This window comes from Hippopotamus amphibius, chromosome 7 (assembly GCF_030028045.1).
Source record: "Hippopotamus amphibius kiboko isolate mHipAmp2 chromosome 7, mHipAmp2.hap2, whole genome shotgun sequence".
NCBI classification, from domain to species: Eukaryota; Metazoa; Chordata; class Mammalia; order Artiodactyla; family Hippopotamidae; genus Hippopotamus; species Hippopotamus amphibius.
In genome coordinates, this window is record NC_080192.1 from 37,891,763 (window position 1) to 37,905,090 (window position 13,328).

Here is a 13,328-nt window from a genome sequence, read left to right on the forward strand (position 1 = left end):
TTCTATCTCTTCCCCCACATACATACACAACCTGACATTATGTGGTGCAACATTAAGATAAAGGAAAAATTTTAGTTAACAGGCTCCCTTGAAATAGGTTTAAAATAGAAATGTGGTATTTTCATCCATGACACCAACAGGACCTATTCTGAATCCATGAGCTGATAAATATTCAGATTTATCTACAAAACTAACTGTTTCAGCATTTTCAGCCCCACCTTAAAGATATATCAATGACAGCCAAGTCCATTAGGGGGTTATTTTAACAAAATCATAAGCCAAAATGTTTCTTCATTTAAACAATTTTATTTATGGTGGAATTTCCAAAATCTCTTATATCTTGAAATCATCCACACAATATTATTTTATGCTTACATTAAAAAGATGCATTTCTTATAAGAAAAGATCAAAATATATACCATTAGGCAGTATTGTTATATTTTTATTTAACACGATATAATCAAAGGATTAAAGAGAAAAGCAAAAATGTTAAATATATTTAAAACTCCCTATAACTGATTTGATTTACAGCTATTCTAAAGTTTTAAAGAAAAAAATAAAGCTCTAAACAGAGGTAATATTTTGATAAGCAATATTTATAAAAAAAATATAAGTTAAGCATTGCAACAAGCTACCTTCAATCAACTGCCCCCTATAAGAAATAATATCACTGGCACTATATATCTAAAGCAAAGACGAAGGAAAGAAGAAAGTATTAATTGCAATAGTGACTTTTTAGTTAAATACATTCTTATAAAGTGGCAAGGTAATATTTACAAATTTACAACTGAAAGGAAATGTTTATTTACATGGTGTCTTGCTTTTGGACTTTTTGGGCCTTTTTCCTTCTGTGTAATAGGCCCTCCTGGCCTAACTGATCTAGACTAGATTTTTAGTTCATAACACATGATAGATGAGCCTGGAACTAGAGGCCCCTGGAGTTGCAGGCTGAGAATTGGTGCTGGCAACTGGGGAGAGAGAGGCTGGGTCCTGGAGAGGCAATCCAGGTTGCTCGGAGTTGGTGATCCGATCCACTATGCTGGATAAGCAATCCAAGCTGGATAAGGAGCTTTTATCCGTGGCATATACTAAGGATACAAGGAGAAAACGATTAAAAAAAAAAAATCGTTGCTTATGTTGCCCCTTAAACTGCAGGTCAGCTCCTTTGAAACCCAGAGGTCAGGCGGTCACAGAAAGCCTGATGTAGAAATTTGCAACAAATATCTAGCAATTCACAGGGATGAAGGTGGGGAGTGGAGAAGCACCCGGGTTATATTTCAAGCAAAAGCTCATATGTCTGTGTGTGTGCATGGATGTATCTGCTTACGGGGATTTTGCGCAGAAGATGTGTGTTTATTTTGCTCTGCCAAAAACCCCACAAATACCATTCTATTCTCTTCCCAATACTGCATGGAAGAACAGACTCTGCTTTGATAGGCTGAATTGTGAAGCTGAACTGGTCTTTAAACTCCTCTGAAGTCATCAATTCTTACCATTTGGTACATCAGGACAGTAGATGCTGTCAAAACTGCTGCTCTTTCTGGACCAGACAGGGCTGTTACATTCGGGCTATAATAAAAGACACAAAAGAAGGCGTTTGTTTTCAGGTCTTGGCAAAAGATGCCCTGACCTAGGGTGAGGCAGTGCTTGCCCACCAGCTCCATACACTGACCACTCTCTATCACCTTCATTGCCTTGATTTAGGAAGGACTAGCCTCACCAAATTGCAAGGGCACTGAGGTCAATCTCTGTGCTTGGAGCAGAGGAGAGAGGCAGCAAAAGGAAGAGGGCGGGTGGAATTCAGCAGCAATGTGCATTGGGTTAACCATGCAAAATGGATTGGAGTAGAAGGAAGCCACACTAATTCAGAGAGAGAACACTTTCCCAGGGCAAAAACACATTAAAACCTGGCAGCGTTGGAGCAGACGCCCTCTGAAAAGAATGCATCAACATCTTCCATCCAGGCCTCAGCAGAGCTGGGACTGGGGCCATGTGGGTATTTTTTTCCATTTCTTCACAAACTGTGGGACAGTGGAAGCCTCAGACAGTTCCCTTTAGATGTTAGTGTATGGCAGGGTTCACTGGTGGTATATACTGGAAATAAGCTGAGTAATAGAGAAAACATCTGATTGATCATTCACAGTCACCTATCTCACGTGACAACCCTCTCCTACAATGTACACCTAGAACTTGGTAGGAAGTCAAACTAAAATCCTGTTCAACAGGTATCTTGTTTCCTGACGTCTGTCTAAATGTGGTACCTCTCTTCTCTCAAAGCAACTGCCTCCCCACCCCCACACTCAACTATCCACCAATAACCACCAAATATTTGGTTGCTACACCTGGCGTAAATGAGATGTAAAGACTTCTGTAAAAGATTGGAAGGGCCTAGTAGGTACCGAGCTGTCTTACCATGCCATCAGAGCAGCTGGAGGTGGGGCTCGTGGGCTCAGAGCAGCTCTGCCCCGGCAGGCTGTAGTAGTTTTCCACCTGTTCCCTCAGCAGCTCCTGCAGGCTCTCAATGTAGCGGATGGCATTCCTGAGGATCTCCACCTTGGGCAGCCTCTGGTTGGGGTTGGTCGTGGTGCACCGCTTGAGCGTCTCGAAGGCCTGGTTGACCTTCTTCAGGCGTCTCCGCTCGCGCATGGTGGCCGCCTTCCGCCGATCCATGGTGGTGGACTTCCTCTTGCACGCTTTGCAGGCCCACATGAGGCAGTGGCCGGCCTGGTGGTGGCCCGTAGGTGCTCGCACGTGCTCGTCCTCGTCTGAGCCCTGCAGGTCTGCCTTGTGCGCCCCGAAAGCAGCCACTCGCGGCTCAAACTCGTCCCCGAACTCGCCCTCGGGGGACGGGATGCAGGAGCCGTCATAGAAGTACTCAGAAGGCGAGAACTGGCAGCCGTCCATCATGTCCATCTTATGCGGAGAGGCAGGAGGTGCACCTGGACAGCAGCGAGATAGGGGAGAAACCGGAGCCTGGCGCCGCTGCGGACAGGCAGATCCCAGGCGGAGCTCGCTAGTCGGTTTCTCCGGTAATTAACAAGGGCAGACGCCTGGCGGCCTGGGTCGGCCGCGCTGGGGTTGGGGCTCTTTATATATTCTTGAGGGAGGGAGGCCGGCCCCAGTGGCCCCGCACTATTAGCATATCCCACCGCAACCCCTGCCGGGGCTGTTTGGGCAAACCTCCGCCTTTCCTCTGGAGACAATTTGCTGTTTACTGCCCCTTTGGACGCTCATGGTTTTACTGCATTTCTGCTGGAGCGGGGGTGATGCCCGCCCCCAACCTGCTCACTTGCACTCTCTAGATTACCTAAACCAAGGGACACTTAAAGGGTGTCACAGACAAAAGGAACGAAGGAAATCCAACCTTGTACCACTGCACTCACATTAAAAAAAAAAAGGAAACAAACGATAATTAGTAATTAGAACTCCCTACTTAAGCTGACACCAAAAGCGAACCTGCCTTCCCAATCCGGGACATGAGGGATCACTTTATTTTCAGGAGTTTCTCTTTTTCAAGAACTTTAGTTGTGTCAGGAATTTTTTCAGCCAGTAGGCCAAATAATGGTTGCTCAAAACTTGAAGTGGCCTTTCAATAACGGAGTGGCTATAGATTTTTTTTTTTAATCTGTTTTGTTTCTCATCAGATTGACATTTTGTAGGCTGTGTGTTATTGGGGGTAAGCAGGGAAAGTTCCTTTTCCCCAAGACAGAGCTCGCTCTGAGTTCTCTCTCTCTGCTCATCTAAAAGGCGTGGGCACAGGAAGGCCAGGTGACCAGGAATACACATCCCTTCCTCTCTTTACCGCTTCCGCGCGTCTTTACAGAGTGCCTCCTCCTCTGTGCCAGACCTTTGATGGGCCCTGAGCCAGCGGAAGATCCACACTGACTGCGTCTCTAAGATTTGTATTCTAAGAAACCCAGTTTTAGAGGGCGAACGCCTTTCCACCGGCGCGTCTCCCTTCTCCCTTTTTTTCTGCTCCGCCCTGTCATTTCGACAGACTAAACAGCCACGCAGGGCTTTGGGGTCGCTAATTTTCTGCTTTCAGGCATACTAACACCGTTACAGATGCGTCCCAGCTGCCGGCACAGCAATCCTTCTTGGCTCGTGTAAAATTTCCGACTCCTCCAACCCAAGTAACTTCACACACTTTGGCGACAAAAGCCTTCCAGAAAAGCAATCACAGCAGGGTCTTTGAAACTTTGGTGGCTAGAAGGCGAGAGGGAAGGGCTTCCATTTAAGTGACAATGAACCTGTTAATCAGTTTTTGTCAATCCTCCTCCACCCTTACTTAGTCCACTACCAAATCACTTGCTGGGATGGGGAGGTGGGTTGGGTTTGCTGTTTATATATGGGAAAAAACTTACTTCAGGTCTGAACAAATAGACAAGTATTCTGAGGTTTTGGATCAGGCCTTGTAGCCTCATTCAAAGAGGAGAGAGAGTTCTCACCTTGATCTTGGGTCATACAGTGCAGTAACTGCTGTGACTCCCAACTTATTGGGGGCTGGAATAGCTTTCTTTTCTATTATTTTCCTAAAATTATTTTCTGAGCACAGCCCTGGCAGGCAGATCCCCTTCTGCATGAGCCAGAGAAGTATTAACTTTTTTCAGGTTGAAATCTGCACTCCAAAGTGAAGGCCCCAGAAACCAGAGGTAGGGGAGTGTCAGTCACCAAGGTTTGCTACAGACATCCCCGCCACTGTACCCTCCCGCAAGTTCTGTCATCTCTAAGACAAAGACACTACCACCACACCATCACCACCCACCTTCGAAAATCAGACTCCCTTTCGTTCCAATGGGCTGCTTAATAGGCCAGTGGGAAATTCATCTGCACCTTATTTAGGACTATTAACAAGTGGATGCCTTTGAAATGAATAGGTACCCAGGGCTACACTGGATAAAAGAATTAAGTTCCTGAAAAACCCATCCAGACGGGTGGATACATTCCAAAGCATACACATCGCTATCTCTGAAACACAGCAGTGGGTGGATATTCTCATCCAGGAATTCTCAGCCAAGTCCCACAGGTTCTGGTCAGCAGCAATAGTACCATTTTCTTTGGCTGTGGAGTCCACGCATTCATACACTGGTCGAAGCTAAAACTGAGTTGTGTGCAGATTTAAGATTTGGGCACAAATAAACTTTAGAAGTTGTGCTTCTGCTTGACTTTCAGTTGATTTCTTTCCACCAGGTACCTAATGTGCTTTGTCCCCGGGCTGCTCAGTGTGGGATGTTTGTAGCAAACAATTATTAAGAATTTTATATTTGCCAAGCACTGTTCCCAACCCTCCGTGTATTCACTCATTTACGACTTCCAACAATTCTGTGGCAAAAAGGTAACCGAGCTCAAGGAGTAAGTCATTTGCCCCGGGTGACACAGAATTGGAAACCAGGCATCCCCTTGGAGAGCTTGCACTCCTGGAGGTGAATTTCGTTTGTTTTCTTCAATCGATTCGTTCTCAGTGCGCGTCCTTAACGCTCCAGAGCAGAAACTCGCAAACGCGGGTCCCTGACAGCTTTCCCTCAGCTCCCAGGCTGGGAAGACGCTGTCCGTCACTCGGGAGGCTCTGTCAGCAACGGTAGTTCTCAGAGGTTAGGGCTGTCTTTGGTAAGGTGATCTCAAAACAAATTTACCAGAGTGCCGCGGGCGGGTGGAACTAAAGAAGCCGAGAAAACACAAGCGCCCGGCGGCTTAATGGGACTTGCTAGCGGGGAAACAGGGTCCAGGGTTGAGGACCCTTGGGACGCAAGTGCTGAAAATAGGATCTCAGAGCACCAACGTTAAAAAACGAGACAGAACTTTTAGACCTCTGTCAGGGGCGAGAGGAGAAAGAGATCAAAAAATGGGAGGCAGGATACAAAGAAGGTAGGAAGCCAGCGCCTCAAAGATGGCTGGGCTCCCCAATTCAGGAGAGATTCCCCTGCTCTTTACCCAGGAGACACCGTGGGAGGGGAAAACGGGAAACTGAGCGAGCAACACAGAGAAAGAAAATTTTTTTTGAGTGGGAAAACTGAACAGCAAAGTATGAAAAAAAGTTAAAATTCATTTTTTAAAAAAGGTCTGTAAACAGTGCCCATCTGGGTGGCCTCTTCTACCCCAAATCAGACTATATTGGCTTTTGCTTCTCATAGAAAAGAATCAAAATACTGTTTTCCACTATTTCTGCAAAGAAGTGGATGTCTTCCATGCAGAGAAAACTCACAATTGTCTGATATGTAAACAGATACTACAGCACTAACTGCTAGGAAAGTATCACAGTAGTCAGATGATGGGAGGAAAACTCAGCCCAGCTGGGTGTTATAAATGAATGCCCACCAGGGTTCTCGTGAAGTAGATACAATGTTTTTAAATTTTTCATCATTTTACATTCTGAAGAAAAACACATGCTTAATTTTCTTACAATTTAGACTTATAAGCAGGTTTTAATTGCAAAGACCTTTAAGTAATCATCAACTTTTTTTTTTAAGAGAACCTATTTTAGTTTAAGCATTATGGCAACAATCCTAGTGTTGATGGACAGACCACACCAGCAAAATGATGCTCAGAGCTTCCTTTTCTAGTAAAATTTGTCCACCCTAGGAATTCTGCACAAGTGAAAATTCTCCATGCTTCTCTTAGCAGGAGAAATCAAATATATAGGAAGAGAAGTTCATTTCAATTCATTTCTGCCCCTTCCTGAGACCCTTACCAACTCCTGGACAAACAGAGCTGTTCTTGAAATTTTTGCTTATTATATTTGACTTAACAATGTGCTAGACAATTTCAAACCACTATTAGCTCTGGCAATCAGGCACACCTAAGTAAACACATTAGTACCTGCCAAAGCTGCTGGAAGAATTTGTGGAGAAGACAGCTGAGGAAGACATTGGCCTCTGCTTGAATTAGAAGACTCCCAGGAGAGATCAAAGGCCTAAGTAAGGACTTTTTAGCAGCCTTGAGAGTAGAGAAAGTAGCCAGTCCTTGCAGAATTATCTTTGTTCCAGCACATGGCATCAGCATTCCAGCTCACAGGCTGACTCTGAACTAGGCTTGCAAAAAGTTGCTTTTTCAGAATGAAACCTCTAGGAAGGAGGGGTCATCTTTTGTAGCACTTCTTTTGACTTTAAGGGAGTGACTGGAGGAGTCTGTTGGTGAAATATCTTGATGGCTTGGCTCTTTGAGGAAATGGCATGTTATTGCTAATTTGCTAATGCATTAGATTAGAAATGAGATATTCAAAGTTTAAACTAAAAATTTTTAAGAATATTTTTTCCAGATAAGGTGTTGTAAGAGGCAGGTTTTGAGATGAATAAAAGGGATAAAATATTACTAAGAGAAAAGCACAGATGGGTAAATTCTAACTTTGAGTTTTAAAATGTCTCAAGGATAGAGGTCACTTCAGCAGCCCAAGACTTCTCTGCCAGTCTCAAGAGGAGTTGGGAACACCGAATTTTAGCATCACATCTCCACCCCCAAAGCATGTGAAAGAGTGTGAAGAAAAAAATGAGTCCATTAGATGCAAGTGTATTTCCACTATGTTCAGACTTGAGACTCAATGATCCAGGTGTGGTGATTAGTCTGAGAAAGCTGACATTTGACGTTCTACAAATTATTTCTATAGTAACATGAAAGAGAAAATTACTTGTTCTTTTATACTTGATAACTTTAACTCTCAAATTGCTTATCTTTACCAAGTTATTAACATCTTGATTTTCTGTTTCCATAGGCCCGTTTGTTTTGGCTTTGGCCTTAGTCAAGATTATCATCATTAATATCAAATAAAAACATTTTAATTGCAAACACACCAAGGATTTCATTAGAAAGCCTAACATGTCAGCTACAGCAGTGGAGGTCACATGAAGTCTTTGGGAAATATTTGCTCTATTTAATGAAGAGACTTCTATAGGCAAACTTATTCCAAACAATTTCTCAAGTTACTCAGCTGAGAGAGAGAGAGAGGATTTGGTTTGCAAAGACTGAATAAAATCTACCAGCAAGTAAAGCCCATGAATTGATAAAAGCATTCTGCTGCTGAGTTTATAACACAAATCTTATTATAAATATATGTGCAATTATAAAGTAAATGAATCCACCTGGTCAGTCATGATATCTGATTTCAGTTGTGGCATGAATCTGATTTCCTCAAATATAGGGATGTGCGTGTATATATACATTTTAGGAAATCGTTATCTATTCTCAGGAAAAAATCATAGATACATAGTAAGCATGATTAATAGGTATACACACCATCAAGACATCTTCATTCACATGTGTTCTGATTAGATAATTTGCAATCCTTGATCGCATATCTTTTAATTAAATGACTGCTGTAATTTGGAATTTACTGGCTAATCACTCTTGAGAAAGAGCTTTTGGAAAACAATTGTCAAAGACAGCCAAGTTATTCTACAGACCATAAATATTCCTTCCCGTTTCTCAAGGCTTCTCTTTCAGGTTGCATAAGTGATTCAGAGAGCAAGCCTTGAAGCCACTGATGTTGACTGGCTCCAAATCCTGGCTCTGTACTTGCAAATGCAAGATCCTCTCTCTGTTCCAAAGTATCCTTTTCTCATAAGAAATAACATCAGGACCTCTCTCACAGACTTTGCAGGATTATATGAGTTAATAGGTAAAGTGTTAGGAATGGCTCATTCATATTGCTTCTGGTCTCACTGTTTTTAGTACTTTCCCAGCCAGAGCCTGCAAAAAAGCTAGAAAATTACATCTGAAGGAACTGTGGCTTTTCGTAGAAGACGAGCCGCTTGATGGTCAATTTTGATTTACTAATGAAAAGTAAAAACAGCTGACATCTAGTGTTTGTTTTGTGGTCCGTTTTGGTTAAGGACTTTCTCGCAGTGAATCTTCACAACCTCAGGAGTTAAGCACTATTATTCTCATCCCCGTTCTTTTATAAATGAGGAAACGGGACAAGAGAGGAGCCTTGATAGTTCCACATTTACACCGCAGCAGCAAAGATTCCATCCAGTTATGGCGCACAGACGTTCAGCAGTTTCCATCCACTAACACTCCCACCTGCTTCTCTCACACTTTTGAGAGGGCTTATATGTCAAGATCAGTTTCCTCTACGAAGCTTTCTCATTTTAAAAGTATTTTGGGAGAAACTGAAGTTATCCAAAAGCTCAGAAAATTGAGTAACTATTATCCTCAGGAAGAGGCCTTTTGAAATGCTAAAGGAGTAAGAGACTGCTCCCTCCATGCCTGCAGGGGGCGCACTCTGTGGCGGCATCTGGAACTTTTCTGTGGTTGGCAACAAGGTGCAGACTCGAGCGTTGGGAAGCAAGGGAGATGCTGAATTCGATTTGATTTTCACGTATCTGAACTGAGGACTAGCTGTGGAGCAAAAGAGGGAAGGAAGCAGTTAAGAGAGGGCGGGGGCCAGAGGGGGAGGTGGTGGTGAAAGTGCTATTTATTTACATAATGTAAGAGAGAAGTAGCAATTCCGAAGAAAAGGCTTGCCCCTCTCCTCCGCTTCACTTCCCACTGCGATTCTTGGTGGTCGTTTCTTCCTGAGGTTACAGGATAAACAAACCTGGCACACGTTGTAAAATCCTCACCGTGAGGAGCTCCTGGGGCTTCAAGCCTCTCTGGGACTTCGCTACTTGGTCCAGCTAAGAGGTTTCATGTGTGCTGTTGTTGTCTTTTGCCCTTAGCCATTTAACTCTTACCTCTCTTGAAGCAACCTTCCTTCAAAGACGCCCACCCCACCTCATGAGACAGACCGTCCCCTTCTTTTATCTTTCTATTTGGAAAACAAACCCAAACCAAAAGAGGCCTTGAGGATATTCCAGTCTTCTAGCCACCAGTCTAGTTCAAGAAAACCAGAGAGGGACCAGAGACCTGACTCGGAGGCCAGTGCAGCCCCTGGTACATCATGTGAGTGCTTCCTCATGAAGGGCCGGACCTGTAAAGTCAAGGAAGGAAAGTATTTCGGGCTAAGTTAGCTTAAGTCTTTTAGGCAAATAAGCAGAATTTTTGTGTGGTAATTTCTTGTAACAATGAGATTTTCCTGGATTGAACATTCAGTTGTTAACTTTGAGAAAGTAAATCTCACCCAGATCTCCAGGTTAAAGGACAGTTAAAACAAAGAAAAGGGATGCTGATAAAAGGGAAAAGGGCAGATTCCTTCTGGATGGTCTTCAGTTCTAACCACAAGGGTGAGGTCTACATGAGACAGAAAAGTGAACAGTTTAATTCAGACACAGGAAAACAACCCACTTTCCTCCCTTTAAATCAGCCCATAAGTAAACACCCAAATAAATGGGCTTAAAAATGTGGTTCACTTTTATTTATGCCCTCAAACGTATGTTTTTTCAGTTAAATCAAATTAGGACAAACTTTGTTCATATATAAACTTATCTTTTAATATTACAATACCAGGATCCTCGCACATTTTATATACAATATGTCACTCCACATTTAAAATATATTTCTTAGGTTTACATAAAAAATGAAGGTACTAAGATTATTTACAAAAATACATTCAATACCACTACCATTTAGATGCAACGTTCCCACTTTGCTTTACAAACAGGAATGAACTTCTTTTGAACATGGCACAAAAGGATCACCATAATAAAAGTAAATATATTACAAAACCAACCAAACAAAACAAAGTAAAACTGCTAGATCTAAGCCACTCGAGGTTCCCAAAATACAAGCCCAAAGCCGAAAGGCTTTTTCATCTGAGCGTGCACAACAGTTTCTGAGAAGTTTCTTTGTGAATGTCTCCTTCCCTTTCATAAACCCCTGGGTCTGGGTTCCTAAGTATTAATGTAATATGACCTAAAGCATTAGGCGAAGGAGGGAGGGTGGGGTCTTCCTGCTACGTGGAGAACGTCCCAAGCACCGGCTCCGGCTTACTTCTCCACCACCTCCTCCACGCAGGGGAGTTTGTGTTCCTCCGAGGAAATGCTGTCCACGATGGAAGAAAGGCATCGAAGGCTACTCGAGGCCGATGAATCAATGCTTGCCCCTCCTGAGCGCAGAAACACACACACACACACACATAGCTCACAAGGAAGGAAGACGCAGGCAGTCCCGCGCCCCACGCAAAGCCGCTCAGCGCGGGAGGACCGGTCCCAAGTGCAAGGAAAGCCGGGCTCTTAGGGCGCGTCCCGGCTCCTGCTGGGTTCCCAGCGCTTTCTGCCCTGAGCGAGCACCCCAGCCCCCTCCCGGGATGTTCTCTAGCGCAGCCCAGTGCCCTTTTACTTTACCTTCCTTGGCGGTTATCACGAGCCCCCTGGAATGATCCGAAACACTTGGCCACTGGGAGCTGCAGGTGCGCAGGAAATCCGCACCCTCAAGCTGGAGGAAAACCGAGGCAGCAGATTAGCAAAGCAACATCGGTTCCGGGGGTGGGGTAGGGGGCCCTTTGTGGGGGTGTCTCCCCTGTTTCCTCAGGCTGGGTATGAATTTCCTGCCTATTGCAGGCACCCCGTGTTCAGGGGTCACCGTGGGTTCAATTGAGAGGGAGCGGGAGGGGCGGGTGAGGAAGGGGGAACGGGAACCGAGACAGAGCAGCTGGAGGTTAAGGCCCCAAGGAAGGCATCTAATCAGCCTATGCATTCCCCGGCCCGGCAGCATCTGGGCTTACATTCTCTTGCTTGGGTCTGTAGCTGAAGGGGTCCACCCCTAGCTCCTGCATTTTGTCCTGCTGATCCAGCCGGTGCAGCAGGTCCTGCAACCTCTCAATGTAGTTGATGGCACTCCGCAGAATCTCCACCTTGGGCAGCCTCTGGTTGGGGTTGGCCACAGTCCTCCGCTTCAGTGCCTCGAAGGCCTCGTTGATTTTCTTTAGCCGCCTCCTCTCGCGCAGGGTGGCGGCCTTCCGCCGGTCGGTGGGGGCAGATTTTCTCTTGCAGGTCTTGCAAGCCCAGATCAGACATTGGCCGGGGCAGTGGGGAGGCTGCAGGCCTGGGGGCGCCAGGACATGTTCCTCTCCGCTGCTGTCGCTCCCAGCTTCCGGGGGCACTTGCTCCTGGCAGGGGGACAGGGTACCATCACTCCCCGGATACAAAGGGGAGCCCTCTGCCACTTCCAAAGGCTGCAGGGTAACATTTTCCCCATCCAAGTAGAAGAAATAGGAGCCAGTTTCAAAAAGGTCCATCATCATGTTCTCCTCCTTGGCCTCTGACTCGGTCTGAACTGGGTGATGGGCTCAAAAACCCAGAGGAACCACCCAGATGGCACTTAATTAGTGCGGTGACATAAGTCGCCCCAGCTTTATATATAGTAGCTCCTGAAACTCAATCCAACTTTTAGCTGTCATGGAGCACCAGTCTCCCAGTGTGATTACAGCCAGTGCTCTCTAGAACATCTAGTTTGAAAGAAAACTGAGAAGTGTCACCCCTAGAATGATGTGACAACCTATATGCAGAACAGGTTAAAACAAAATACATAGAATCCAATAATTTAAAGCATCGGACACTTCAATTTGGGATAGTTTAGATGTTAACCTGCTTACGGGACAACTTCAAAACAACTGGGGATTAACACTGCCCTGTTCCCCTCCCCCAGGCTCATCTGAATTCTAAGTATAGACCCATGATGAAAGATTTCAAAGGCAATAGCCATTACTCCAAAATAGCTTGGTTAATATTTGCAGAGTGGTTCAGCTCTTTTCTCTCTCCTGCCTGTCTAAAAGATGCTATTCCTGTGATTAAAACCATTACAATCCTTCAAAGGTTATACATGACTTTCAGGCTTCAGCCTCAATAGCAGCAGGTAAATCTCTTTCCTCTCTTTTACTAAGGTTGTATGACAGTTTGGGAGCTGGAAGGGGTGGCTGGAGGGTGCTCAGATTCCTTCCTTGGCTATCTTATTTTGGAGGGTGGCAACCAAGATCTGAATTCTGTACGCCTCTATGGTGGAATAGTGGTACCTATAAGGTAAGGGGTAGGACTGAGGATGGGGATGCAATACATGTAATGATGTCTCTTGAAAAATAGTCTTAGTGGAAAGAAGACTTACACTATAGCTATTTGATACTCCAGGATTCAATGTGCCACTCCAAGGTGCCTCTGTTAAGGCTCCTGTTCTACACTGTGTTCATAGCTTTTTGATTAATGTTCTTGGTATCCATTGACTCCAAATAAGTTGCTTCATAGGATTCAGATGAGAAAGGTAGCAGCCAAGACACAAACCAAGGAATAGAATGTTTAACTGTAGCTTGCCCATGGTCCAATACACACAAGTATGGTGGTTGGGGAGGCAGTGCAAGATAAGGATGAATCAGTGCAGGGCCCCTAAATTCCAAAGAAGTCCCTTGAAATCCTGGCTAAGTTAATTTCTGTTTATGTGTACATAGGTAATACTAGGTCTTGATTTCT

The 13,328-nt window shown here is 44.6% G+C and overlaps 2 protein-coding genes across 2 annotated transcripts; both read right to left on the minus strand.

Annotated features, from left to right (window-relative positions):
- Window positions 1–291: 291 nt before the first annotated feature.
- MYF5 (myogenic factor 5) lies at window positions 292–3,065 on the minus strand. The gene is made up of 3 exons (XM_057742535.1): window positions 2,413–3,065; window positions 1,494–1,569; window positions 292–1,088 (listed from the first exon to the last, which is right to left on the minus strand). The coding sequence occupies exons 1-3, from the start codon at window positions 2,911–2,913 to the stop codon at window positions 898–900; spliced, it is 768 nt and encodes a 255-aa protein (XP_057598518.1). The 5' UTR covers window positions 2,914–3,065; the 3' UTR covers window positions 292–897.
- A 7,274-nt stretch (window positions 3,066–10,339) lies between these two features.
- MYF6 (myogenic factor 6) lies at window positions 10,340–12,198 on the minus strand. The gene is made up of 3 exons (XM_057742371.1): window positions 11,594–12,198; window positions 11,214–11,304; window positions 10,340–10,975 (listed from the first exon to the last, which is right to left on the minus strand). Exons 1-3 carry the CDS (start codon window positions 12,110–12,112, stop codon window positions 10,857–10,859), a joined length of 729 nt encoding a protein of 242 aa, XP_057598354.1. The 5' UTR covers window positions 12,113–12,198; the 3' UTR covers window positions 10,340–10,856.
- Between the last annotated feature and the right edge of the window lie 1,130 nt (window positions 12,199–13,328).